Genomic DNA, 13,563 nt, shown 5'->3' with positions numbered 1-13,563 from the left:
GTGATGCCACCTGAGGTCATGAGATCAACGAAGTGGGGAGACTGGTGAGAAAAACCTCAGCAGAAAGCAGAGTACAAGAAGCCGGGAAAGTTCATAGTAAGAAATAGGTGGAAAACTATGGGGAAATGTGGTGATTCATTAAAGAGAGGACAGACTGGTCCAAGCGGAATGAGGCCCAAGGCATGGCCAGTGGGTGTGATGGACCCAGCTGAGGGCATTCAAAACAGCAGGAAGGCAAGTGGAATGGTGGAAACCAGATTTAAAAAACTAAAAAGCAAATGAGTGGTCAAAATATAAATGCTATAGGAATAAAGATTTCTTCAAGTGATGTGGGGAGGGATGGGAAGAGGAGTGGAGGGGAGGGCAGAGGCCACCATGCTTGCAAAGCTGAGTGCTGAGTGCGTTAGTGGGAAGATTGGCGGGTGGTTCTGTTCTCAGGCTAAAAATTTAGGAAACCCACAGGCCTTTGACTTCAGCTGATTAAGAATCTGGGTAGGGACATGTGGCCCACGAAATGTATCAGCTTGGGAGTCCAGGGATTTGGAACTGCATCCACAAAGTGGAATGGGGCAGGGGAGCCAGGAACACAGTCCAGGGTGTTATAGCCAATCAGTGGAGCTGGGCATGGGGAGAGCAGTAACCCTAATCATCCTCTGGCCATGACTGGAAAAGGACCAGATTTTGTAGTGAAATACAAGCCTGGGAGTCTCCCTTCTTGGCAGTGTTATGTTGTACATTCAAACATATGCACTTAACAAAACAACATCATGGAGAGCCCGTGAGAAGTTCAATAACATAACTCTCATACCGACCCCGGTGATCTTCAGTTTTGGCCTCCTGACTAGCCCACTATTGCCCTACCCTGGAGCAGGGTGCTCACGAAAGAAAGCAGGGTGTGGAGGACCACAGCACTCTGCACTCCGAGGCATCCACACCAGGTCCTCTGATGGGGAGGGGCAAGGGCCTTGCTCTGCTCCAACAGTTCACACAGGATTTCATTGTATCAGAAAAGCAGACATTTTATAAATGAGTCATTAATATTAACAACTTTAAATGTTATCTATATAATTAAACTATGTTTTTAAGGCAAATTCTATTTATATATCTTATTATACTATTATTTAACTTTTTATTGATAAGAATTTGCAAGAAATGGTTCTTGAGGCCCTTCTTTTGAGATAGATGCTGGCCACAGGAACCCGGCTTTCTCTGGGGGCCTATGCCATCTGCAGTCAGGAGAGCTCTGCTCACCCAGCTTTACAAAAGCCCAGTGAAATGTGCCCAGAGGATTTGAGGGAGAGGGCACCTAACGGAAGTGAAATGTTTGAGAAGACATTGTAGTGCTAAGGGAAGAGAGGAGGTCTGGACCCAGGGGGGCGGGGAGGTGCTGACCAGGGCATGATGATGACAGAGCCACAGAAGCAGCCCCCACACAGCTGGCACAGGCGGAGGACACCTCACTCTAGGACAGGATTCTCCACCCTGGCTGCAATGCCAATCACCTGGGGAGATTTTTCCTGACTTTTTCAATAGCTTTGGTGAGTACAATTTACACACTAAAAAACAGACCTACTTAAGTGTATGATTCAATGATTTTTAGTGAAATCTGGAGTTGTGCTACCATTGCCACAATCTAGAACAGGATGGGGAATGTCTGGCCAGAGGGCCATATAAGGCCCGAGAAATTATTTGGTCTGGCCCTGCCAAGGCATTAGGGGTGAGTTAATTAAATGTTTGACCAAATATAACAGGCCAATTTTTAAGCTGATAATTTTCTATGTTATAAATATCCAAATGGCCCTTGGCAGAAAAAAGGTTCCCACCCGTGATCTAGAACCTGCACAGCAAACCCTGCCCCCTCAGCGGTCCTGCCAGGCCAATACACCAGAAGTCCTAGGTGGGTCCAGGCCTCTGAGTTGCTACTCTCCCAGGGTACAGGAAACTGCTGTCAGCTGTAGTACCAAGCTATATTTATACACAGCTGGTTACACAGACAGACTTAACAACTTCATACTGTAGTCTAGACTTAAATTCCTAAAATGAGCACTATGCTTGCATTTCCACGTTCAGTGTGACTCACTCAAAGAAGGTGGACAGGGCCAGGGAGAGCCCTCAGACCCAGTCCAGCAATGACCCCCACCACAGGCAGGACATGTGCAGGCTTCTGGTCCAACTGCCAGTACAGCAAGGAATACCATTCTAGCCCTGGCCAGTTTGGCTCAGTGGATAGAGCGTTGGCCTGTGGACTGAAGGGTCCCAGTTCGGTTCTGGCCGGGGGCACATGCCTGGGTTGCAGGCTCAATCCCCCCCAGTAGGGGGCGTGCAGGGGGCAGCCAGTCAATGAATGATTCTCTCACTGTTGATGTTTCTCTCTGAAATCAATAAAAATATTTAAAAAAAGAAAAAGAAATACCATTCTGGGGGCACAAGGACTTCAATAAGGTACTCTAATTCAGCCCAGTATACAAGACAAAACGAGCCACAGAGGCTCACACGGTGTTGCTCTCAGGGAGCTGTCACAAATGACAATAGTTTCTCTACATCTCCGATGATGGCAAATACTAGTCATTAACATCAGCAGTTACCACCTTAGAATCCATGTACACTAAGACTCTGACCAAAGAAACAAGTGGACTGCTTTACATGTTGAGGCCTCTTGGAAAAGCAGCCACCCTTCCCCGCATAACCTTAGTGCCAAAGGACATGACCCCACCTGTTCCGTAACAAGAAATTCAGGTATTTTTACACTGCTTAAGGCAGGGTTCCTCAAAATTTTTAAACAGGGGGCCAGTTCACTGTCCCTCAGACCGTTGGAGGGCAGGACTATAGTTTAAAAAAAAATTATGAACAAATTCCTATGCACACTGCACATATCTTATTTTGAAGTAAAAAAACAAAACGGGAAAAAAGACGGAACAGACATCACCCAGAACCACAGGAAAGCTGGCTGAGGGGAAATTCTTCAACTAGAAGGAAAGAGAACAGCATACGAGACTCAGAGGAGGCGCAGTGCGGAAAATACAAAGATGCAGAGGTGCGTGCGGAGCGGGCTGGTGGCTGAGGGCACGGTTGGCGTTTTCAATCGGGAGGGAGGCTCAGGCCCTGAGGTCCAGTTCGGGGCGAGTCTCTAGGGACCCAGACTCAAACGGGAGAAGCGGGACTGTCTGGCATCAGTCGGAATGCGAGGGCAGCTTTCTCTCCGAGGTTTGCAGCAGTTGCTGGGACTCTGAGAGGCAGAGCCTCTGGGACGGGACTGAGAGCAGCCATAACTGCTCCCTCCGCCCGTCCTGTTTGATCCCCTGTGACCCTGCCCCGCCCAAGCCCTGCACAGAGCCATTTGCCAGATAGCCTCAGGCAAACGCTAGATTAGCACCTCCCCAGAGGACAGAAGTTTTCCCACTGCAGACACAGCTGACTCTCACAGCCAGTTGGCCTGGAGGTCAAATCCCCCCAGCATTAACTACAACAATCAAGGCTTAACTACAACAAGACTGCGCACAAAGACCACTAAGGGGTGCACCAAGAAAGCATAAAAAATGCGGAGACAAAGAAACAGGACAAAATTGTCAATGGAAGATATAGAGTTCAGAACCACACTTTTAAGGTCTCTCAAGAACTGTCTAAAAGCCGCCGATAAACTTAATGAGATCCTCAAGAAATCTAATGAGACCCTCGATGTTGTGATAAAGAACCAACTAGAAATTAAGCATACACTGACTGAAATAAAGAATACTATACAGACTCCCAACAGCAGACCAGAGGAGCGCAAGAATCAAGTCAAAGATTTGAAATGCGAAGAAGCAAAAAACACCCAACCAGAAAAGCAAAATGAAAAAAGAATCCGAAAATACGAAGATAGTGTAAGGAGCCTCTGGGACAGCTTCAAGCGTACCAACATCCGAATTATAGGGGTGCCAGAAGATGAGAGAGAGCAAGATATTGAAAACCTATTTGAAGAAATAATGACAGAAAACTTCCCCCACCTGGTGAAAGAAATAGACTTACAGGTCCAGGAAGCGCAGAGAACCCCAAACAAAAGGAACCCAAAGAGGACCACACCAAGACACATCATAATTAAAATGCCAAGAGCAAAAGACAAAGAGAGAATCTTAAAAGCAGCAAGAGAAAGAAACTCAGTTACCTACAAGGGAGTACCCATACAACTGTCAGCCGATTTCTCAACAGAAACTTTGCAGACCAGAAGGGAGTGGCAAGAAATATTCAAAGTGATGAATGCCAAGAACCTACAACCAAGATTACTTTATCCAGCAAAGCTATCATTCAGAATTGAAGGTCAGATAAAGAGCTTCACAGATAAGGAAAAGCTAAAGGAGTTCATCACCACCAAACCAGGATTATATGAAATGCTGAAAGGTATCCTTTAAGAAGAGGAAGAAGAAGAAAAAGGTAAAGATACAAATTATGAACAACAAATATGCATCTATCAACAAGTGAATCTAAGAATCAAGTGAATAAATCATCTGATGAACAGAATGAACTGTTGATTATAATAGAATCAGGGACATAGAAAGGGAATGGACTGCCTATTCTTGGGGGGGAAAGGGGTGTGGGAGATTCGGGAAGAGACTGGACAAAAATCGTGCACCTATGGATGAGGACAGTGGGTGGGGAGTGAGGGCGGAGGGTGGGATGGGAACTGGAAAGAGGGGAGTTATGGGGGGGAAAAAAAGAGGAACAAATGTAATAATCTGAACAATAAAGATTTAATTTAAAAAAAAAAAAAAAGAAAACTGGGTTCCATCAATGTAAGAATCATTCAAACCTGTAGAGAATTTTATGGTTTCATTGCCAGGAGGCAAAATGTCAATTAATTGAGATAATGTCCAAAGTACGAGAGTTTGATACCTTATTTTATACATTATAATCAAAAGAAGATCCAAGTGGGTTACATGAAATCCATTGGTGATAGATTAGGGAGCTGGGAGGAAGGAAAGCATGGAAACCCCTGGGATAGGATGAAAAGTAAAATTATAGCCCTAACCAGTTTGGCTCAGTGGATAGAGTGTTGGCCTGTGGACTGAAGGGTTCCAGGTTCGATTCCGGGCAAGGGCATGTACCTTGGTTGCGGGCACATCTCCAGTAGGAGGTGTGCAGGAGGCAGCTCATCAATGTTTCTCTCTCATTGATGTTTCTAACTCTCTATCCCTCTCCCTTCCTCTCTGTAAAATATCAATAAAATATATTTAAAAAAAGAAAAACAAAACAAAACAAAAACAAAACGGGAACAAATACAATATCTGTATTTGCATGTGGCCCGCGGGCCGTAGTTTGAGGACCCCTGGCTTAAGGTTTCACCTGTCCCAAGATGCTAACACCTTCACCGCACACTGGCCCTGCCTTTCTGGGAGGCACCTGGCAACTTGCACAATTCCGTGGCTGCACAACTTCCTTCTGAGAAATGAGACTCTTTTCCTTTCTAACTAAAGATCAAACCACAGAGCCCACTTGAAGCATGACTGCACAGAAAGACCAGATGAACCTGCACTCTCTCCATGGCGGAGAATGAGCAGACTTGCCCAGCCCTGTGACAGTACCTGGCCCTGAGCCTGGCACACACAGGGTGCTCAGGTAGCGCTTGACAAACAAGCACACTTGTTGGCAAGATGGCAGTGAATGTCCTGAGGCATGAGGAGCCTTTCTCCTGAGATAGCTGGGGACAAAGGCTGCACACAGATTCATTCCTTTTAGAGCCCCTGATTCCAGACCTGAGCTTGAACTCATTCAGCTCAGTTCCAAATCTCCACACTTAACAAAGACTAACATAGGCAAAAAGTGTCTGCCAGCCTGCCTGGTGCCCCTTGAGGGTCAGAATCAGTAGACTGATAACAAGCAGGCACTAAGTTTGCTGAGTGGACAAGTGAAGGAACAGGGACAGACATACGCCCACTGCATGAAAAGGGCCACCTTCTGAAAGACAAGAAGTCAGCAATTCTGCCCGAGGGCTTTTTGGGGAGATGGGAACACCATCAGACTCAACAGCCCCACAAAGGTTCAGTAGGAGCGCAGCACCAACTGCCCTTTGGCCGAAAGCACTAGCTCCCCAGTCAGGCTGTCGTGAGTTGGGGCCAACAGGAAATGCACAGATCTGACACCCTCTCCCCAGTGTCCCCAGCTCACAGGGTTCAGAGCAGGCAGTGGCCCTCGATCCTAACCCAGACCACTGGATTGTTCTACACTCCCCATTTCTGGCCTGGAGGACATCCTTGAGAACCATCCTGGGGGTTCAAATGACGAGCTGGTGTGGTGAAGGTGTCAGTATGGTAGAGGGTGGGCGTGGCGGCAGCACCTCACTTGGCTGGGCCCTTTAGGACCTGAGTTTCTTTCCCAGATGCTAGCTGCTCTGAGACAGGTTCTGGTGTATCCAAGGAGAACTGACTCCAGCCTTCTGTTGTCCTTCAGAACTGGACCTCTCAGGTCCTGGAAGATACCTCCTGCCCTTGGAGTAGGGGCGAAGTCCAGCATGGCGAGCCCCAGCGGGCTACCCAGCTATGTCAGGGCTGGATGTGTGTGGGAGCCTCTCTTCTCTGCATTTGCACTTCTGTCCTGCTCCTTCGTTCCTGCTTGCTAGGCCTGCCCAAGAGCCTGCCCTGCCCCAATAGGTGGGTCCAGCTGTCCTCCTGCACTAAAGCTGCCCTAGCAAGTTTCTCAACCTCCTGAGTCCAGCTTCAAAATGAACCACCACCCAGCAAGGATTAGCAAAGGTCAAACTAGATTTGCACTAGAAAGTGCCCAACAGAGGGCCACTCTGTTGTGCCCACCCTCCACTCCAAGGACCACAACACACATCAAACCCTTTTCCAGGTGCTGCCCGGCTCCTGCTCCTCTGCAGATGGAACCCCTGGGCTAGCACCCGGAAAAGAGACTCAGGTCCTAAAGGGCCCACCCAAGTGAGGTGCTGCCACGACCCCACAGGATAAAGCTGCTTAGCAAACCCACTGCAGTCCAGCGCTCTCCCCAACAGAACAGGCAATGCCAAAACGTATAAAATGATTCTTACTCTACCAGGAGGCATAAGCCAGAGCTGAGTCAACATTAGAGGGTAGCAGAACAAGGAAATATGCGCCCCTGAACCTGAGGCCTTCCTGTTCCCGTTCCTTCCCAAGCTGAGCACTGCTTTGTTTCTGAGAAGGCCCAACACAGCACGTGTGTACACAGCGCATGCACACGCATGGCTCCCCTGCCACACTCAGTGTCAGGATATCAAATACCAGTCACCCCCCACGGTGTCTGCCTAAAGGAATACGAACACAGGCAGTTCTAACAAACTACTCACAAACCAAGTGCTTCCTAGCTCCTCACACTTAAGAAATGAAAACACATGTCATAAGCTCTTTCAAGCAGGGACTGTTTCTCCCTCCACTCTGTAGTCCTTGACCCTAGGAAACTGCCTAAGCACCTGAGAGCTGTAAGTCTGTGCAATGAGTGATGCAGAAACGGCGCACAACGCATGTGAGCCACAGCTCTGGGACAATGTGCTGTTAATTCTGCAAGGGGAACTGTTTGCACAGGCTCTCCTCAGGCTTTGACTTAACTAAATGGAGAAGGATCCTAAGAGATTACCCAATACCACACCCTCCCTTGGTGCTGAGGAGTCCAGAAGAAACAAAGACCCCTCTCCCAGGAGTCTACAATGACAGCCGAGACCAGAGTGGTGGACCTGCTGACTCTCAGGACTTTACTTCTCCCACCAGCACCCTGAGAGCCCCATAGAGAATACTCCAAGTACGTAAGACACACCAGTTTCTAATCCACTTCCTCACCAGCAGCACTCCCACAGCGCACAGGCTGTAAGTAATAAGGGGTTACACTTTAACATATTTTCAAACAGGCTGCTTCACACCCCAACAGAGCCCCAAGCCATCCTTCACGTTGTTGTGGGATATAAAGAGCTCACATGGGTGTCATCACCTTTAACGAGCAGTCTGTCTCTCACAGACACCCTCCGCGTGGAGTCAGAGGCTGTGGCTGACGTCCGGGACCCTTTGAGACCATCATCCCGCTTCAGTTTGCTCGCCAGCGTCAGCATTACTGCTGCCTTTACCCTGAAAGACAGATGGAAGCTCGGTTAAGAACACGTCTCTAGACAGCAGCTGGAGACTGACCACAACCATGTAAGTGGTTTTCTTTTCTTTAGTTGTAGAAAAATTTAGCATATTAGCTACATGAAGGCTGGATTCCTACATAATAGAGTTGGGTAATCTCTACACCATCCTCTACAAGTCTAATTTTTTAAAGTATGAGTTAAATTTTTTAAAAGGGATTTAACACTCACTGGGTGCCAGGCCCTGGGGTATGGTGGGGAGAGAGCTCCCAAGCTCACAGTCTAGGGGAGCCTCCACTGACGGGTTCCCCTTGGGCTCACCACTGTCCATGTAAGTCTGCCCTTCCCCACTGCAGGGACATGCATCTGTGTGTGCCCCGCATGCTGGGCCCATGGCAGACTGGGGGAGGGGGGTGTCAGCCTCTGGTGAGGAGAGGACACTGTGATGCTTTGCTTTCCTTCTTCCTTTAAGAAAGGCGGGGCTAGAACCTTAATAAGCATGTTCACATTTATTTGTTGTTTTTTATTTACATTTTTAGGCAATATCAACATCAAGATTAAGTTATAACGAATGCCCCAAAAATAGATTCTCTTTGCTGGCTGCTTCCAACCCATCTGTGTTTCAGATTCCCACTGAGAGCTCACAGGTAAGAATAATAAAGACGAACACAGGCGATGCGCACCTGACTGCTTGGAAGAAAGGGTTTAAGAAATGTCACTAAATCTGTACAGGTATCACTGTCCTTTAGAACAGCAGTCGCCAACCTTTCAGACCTCATGGACCACCGGCTGGCGACAGCTGCTCTAGAACCTGCCCTCCATTTCTACATAAGATGCCATTCACCTGCTATGCCTCCTAGTTCTTACTTGCTTTGGTACAGCTGGAAAGGGACTCGAGCTTCTTCTGACTATGGACACAAATTGGTCACCAGCCCAATATTTCCATAATTTCCTGCATTACCTTAACATCAATTCCTTTCAATACCACTCTGATCATTTTCAAGAGAAAATGATCTAAAACTTCAGAGGGCCCTATCTGGTTTTGCTCAGTGGAAAGAGCGTCGGCCTGCGGACTGAAGGGTCCTGGGTTCGATTCCAGTCAAGGACACATGCCTGGGTTGTGGGCTTGATCCCCAGCAGGGGACAGGCAGGAGGCAGCCGATCAATGATTCTCTTTCATCACTGATGTTTCTATCTCTCTCTCTCCCGCTCCTTTCCTCTCTGAAATCAGTAAAAGTATATAATACATAAATAAAAATTTTAAAAACTTCCAGAGGAAAACTTGATCCAAGCACAGAACTTTTAGGTTGAGGCTAAGATCTTTAAAAGCAAAATATGTATAAGGGTACCCCTCCTCCCTGAGTATTTTTTTACCATTTTAACCCAAGTCCATTACATAGCTTCTCACACTGTCTTCTATATCCCCCCAGAGACTGTAAGGTTTTATTTTCTACTAGAGGCCTGGTGCATGAAATTCATACAAAGGGGGAGGGTGGGACACAGGTCCCTCAGCCCGGCCTGCATCCTCTCACAATCTGGACGCTGGCTCCTAACTGCTCACCTGCCTGCCTGCCCGATCGCCCCTAACTGCTCTCCCCTGCCTGCCTGATCGCCCCTAACTGCCTCTGCCTCAGCCCCCCACCACTGTGGCTTTGTCCAGAAGGATGTCTGGAAGGACATCTGGTCTATCCGGTCTAATTAGCATATTACCCTTTTATTCGTATAGATTATTTGTACCATGAAAACAACATATTAAATATCTTCTGAATTATGACCTCTGCAGACACACACATGTGCAAACACACACATGTGCATGCGCACACATACACACCTCTAACCCTTAAAAAATCACTGGTCTAAATGCTTCAGAAGATAGTTCAACTACACATTAGGTTTCACAAGCTATGAGAATTTCAAATCTGAGAAGGCCTTCTACTCCCACTCGCACTTTTTACAGATGTGGACGCCCAGACCATGGCCTGGGGACTAGCTTGTCCTAGGTCACTCAGCTGCCAGCAGCAGTCACCACAGAAACACTAGTTTCCCTTCTGGAGATGATGGGAACATTTTCACCTTGAGTGTGGTGATGGTTCCAAAGGTATAAATCCATCCAGCAATTTGTATACTTTAAAAAAGGTGAAAACACACACCAACACTAGCTTTTTCATTCCCATCTATCGTCATCTATGTAGAGGCATGGACCACAGTCAAGGAGCACGCCTTTTCAGCTTTACCCAGAGCAGGGGCTCCCAGTTCAGTTTATAAAGCAACTTCACAAAAGGGGGGGCACTGGGAATGGGAACAGAATGAGAATACCTTTCCGTGCTGCAGCCCACAAGCTACCAGAGACAGCTCTTGCTTAGCGAACCCCACCTAGAATGATCCATCAGGCACCCTTAAGCAGATCTGGACCACAAGGCAGGGCTTGCTTCCCAGTCAAGCCCACTGCCATGCACCGAGAATGAGCACATCAGTCCTACCACATCGTCAGGGCCACCCGAGGACAATGGCCAAAACAGGCATCTGTCACTTGGGGTCTGGCTGGAAGCACTTGGTTTTTATCCTCTACCTGACCTTGGCAATGAAATATGGAAAGAAATAAAATAAAAGCACAGCACGTATAGAGCTCAGCAGGCAGCACATGAGGAAAGTCACGAGAAAGAGCCCCGTGGAAAAGCCAGGGCATGAGCACATGCCTGGTCCACACCCAGCTTCCTGGGTGGGCCTACACTGAGGGAGCCACTCAGAGGGCCCTGGCAAGACTCACCGCACCAAGAAAGGCTCACACCAGCACTCTTCTGTGCCCCTGCAGTCTAAGGACTCTGCTTAGTTCTTTCATAACCCTATTGCCCCACACTCAGTTCCTCTCTGGGATAAGCCCACACTCAATTCCACTTAGGTTCCTGGCTTGAGATCTTCAAGTTTGTGGTGCTTGATAAAACATACGGGGCACTGGCTGTGCAACATATAAAAGAAAATAACACTGGTGTTTCTTCTTCCACATAAGATAATACAGACTTACTTCCCTAGCATTCTAAGAAAATTAAGGATATAATGACCATCTATTTGTCCACCACCTATATCATTATCACGTGTCACTTTAGGGATAAAAGGTCTAATTTGGAAATGTGTCCATAGATGCTAAATTAACACTAAACGAAGAGCTTTGAAGAAAAAATAATTATTCAAACTTGCCAAGAGGTTTGCTGAACAGCTCCAATTGATTCAGAATGCTCTTTTCCTTCTTCAGTATGCTTCATACCCTGAAGATCTGGTTGAAAAACTAAACTTCCCTTTCCTGCAAATTACACTCTGACTAAACCAGCACTTTCGGAAACAGATCAGCAAGGAGCACGCTCAGTCTCTAAATTCCACACATTTCAGTTCCTCCTTTGGGTGGGACTCGATTTCAGACTGCCATTTACTAGTTCCATCATCAAGCAAGATGGACTCAGCCCGCCTCCGAGTGCTGGCAAAATCAGACCGTCACCTGTGCAGGGACACTGGGGCCAGTCAGCTCACGGTGGGGAACTCCTGGTTTACAATTCTTCCTGCCATGTAACACCCGTCTAAGTGTAAAAGCTGGGACTGAATGCAGGCCACTAGGGAGCAACCACACCAGCTTCTCCGGCCAGAGAGGCCCAGAGCTGGACCCAAACAAGTCCACACCCCCCTCTCCTCCTGCAGAAAGCCAGGGCCCAGGCACCTCCCAGCAGGCCCCGGAGTCCCTCGGGTTGGCTGGTCAGCCTTTGGAGTGCAATCCATTTATCTTCAGCAGGAAGCCTGCCCCTTCCTGCACCCGACCACCTGAAAGGCAGGTAGGTCCAGGCGGAGGCCCTCAAGTCCCCCAGCAGCTGGCCGGGTGCTGACTTGTCTCTGAGCACCTCTCCCGCCTGCACCCTGTCCCTGCCTCGTCCCAACCACAAGTCCTCTGCACAAGGCAGGCCTGCCTCCTCCCTGCTCCCCAACACCACCCAGCATGTCATTTCTGGAAGCTTCTGCTCACGGGGATGCCCAGGTCCGGAATGCCCTCCTTCCCTTCACCACCCAATCCCACTCCTTGCACAGGAAGAACACATTCCCGCCCGGATTCCAGCTTCTCCGCGAAGCCTTCCCCGGCCGCAGCCATCCACCCAGACCCGCTCCTGCGCCGGAGGAATGCGGCCAGGGGCGGGCCCAACCCCGCGGGGACCAGTGGAGGAAACCGAGGCGCGCCGAGGGCAGGGCCACGCCCAAGCGTACACACCAGCGGCACCGGGTCTGGACCCGGGACCGGCTGCACCGATCGTTCCAAGATGTCCTCCGTCCTCCCTCGTCCTCTCCTCCGCCCCCGGGAACAGCTTCCCAGCTCGCCGCGGCCGCCCCCAACTGCGTCAGGTCCCGGGCCGACTCCATGGCGGTCGCCGTCGGACTGCCGCGTCCGAGTCCCGCTCCCGCCGCCACGTCGGGCCAGTGACCTTGGACCGGCGCCCGGCGCTCCGTTTCCTCGGGACAATGCGGCCAGCAGCACCCCCACGAAGGCGGGCCGAGCGAGGGCGGCCGTGTGTGCGCCCGGCACGGCTGGTGCTCCTGCGGGCGGCCCCTCCAGCTCGGCCAGCGCCCCGGCCCCGGCCGGTCTCATTCACGCCGCCCGCCCGGGAGCAGCCGCGCGGCCTGAGGCGGCCCCGGCGCCGCCCGCCCTCGGTCCGCCTGGTGCAGCAGCGCCGCGGAGCCGAGCCGACCGCAGGCCCGCGACCACCCCTCGCCCGCCGCGGGGCCGCGCGCTCCTCACCTGGACACCTCGAGACAGGCGAGGCGGGACCGGCGCCCAACACCATGCCCGGCCGGCGGCGGCGAGACGCGGCCCCTCACAGCCGCACCGGCTCCGGGCGGCGCGACCGGAAGTAGCGGGGCGGAGACTCGGCCCCTCTCGTCCGCGGCTGCTGGGACTGCGGCGGGCGCTTTAAAAAAAAAATTCAAAGCCCTGAAGAACTTTATTTGGCGCACAAAAGGCGAACAACTGCGTGAGCTGAAGGCGGTAGGGCCTCGCTCATTGGCAGAGGGTGCGGCCGGGGGCGGGGCGGATCCCTCGGTCCTCGCTGATTGGCGGGTGGTGGCTGGGGGCGGGTTCTTCCAGTCCTCTGTGGAGCCTGCGCTTCCGAGCGCCCGGGACGCTGCGCCTTGTTACTGCGTCCATTCATTTCGCCCAGTGCGGGGCCTGCGCTGCGTTTCAGAGACCCGCGCTGCGCCGGAACTGACCGCCTCGGTTCGCGTCCCCGCTGTGTGCCCAGCGCAGTGCCCAGGATGCAGAAGACCGGGCCTTCCCCACCGCCTGCAGTGGAGGGGGTGAGAGGGCGGGGCGGTCAGACTGCAAACAGCCACCCACCCTCGGTGTACGGTGGCGGAGGCTGCAGAGGAGTGGCTGGGCCCTTTCCTGTTCTTGTCTTACTGGGTTATATTCCTTCTTTCATCTTTTACACTTTTGTAAAGTGCTTTAGAAGTCTTTCAAATTGTACAAACTC

General features: G+C 50.5%; 1 protein-coding gene across 3 annotated transcripts in view; it reads right to left on the bottom strand.

Moving 5' to 3' along the window:
- UBE2F (ubiquitin conjugating enzyme E2 F (putative)) overlaps window positions 1–12,986 on the bottom strand; it is a 36,315-nt gene extending 23,329 nt beyond the window's left edge. Inside the window, exons 1-2 of one of the 3 annotated variants that reach the window (XM_036318768.1) lie at window positions 12,834–12,986; window positions 7,930–8,063 (exon numbers count right to left, since the gene is read on the bottom strand). In XM_036318768.1, the coding sequence (XP_036174661.1) occupies window positions 7,930–8,047 (118 nt within the window). In that variant the 5' untranslated portion in view covers window positions 8,048–8,063; window positions 12,834–12,986. Of the gene's footprint in view, window positions 1–7,929; window positions 8,064–11,257; window positions 11,770–12,308; window positions 12,473–12,833 lie in introns of those variants that run through there. The other 2 variants (XM_036318769.1, XM_036318767.1) reach the window with 2 other exon arrangements.
- Between the last annotated feature and the right edge of the window lie 577 nt (window positions 12,987–13,563).

Source organism: Myotis myotis, unplaced genomic scaffold (assembly GCF_014108235.1).
Source record: "Myotis myotis isolate mMyoMyo1 unplaced genomic scaffold, mMyoMyo1.p scaffold_m19_p_8, whole genome shotgun sequence".
Taxonomy (NCBI): domain Eukaryota; kingdom Metazoa; phylum Chordata; class Mammalia; order Chiroptera; family Vespertilionidae; genus Myotis; species Myotis myotis.
The sequence above is the reverse complement of the archived record's forward strand: the minus strand, read 5'-3'. Positions and strand labels throughout refer to the sequence as shown.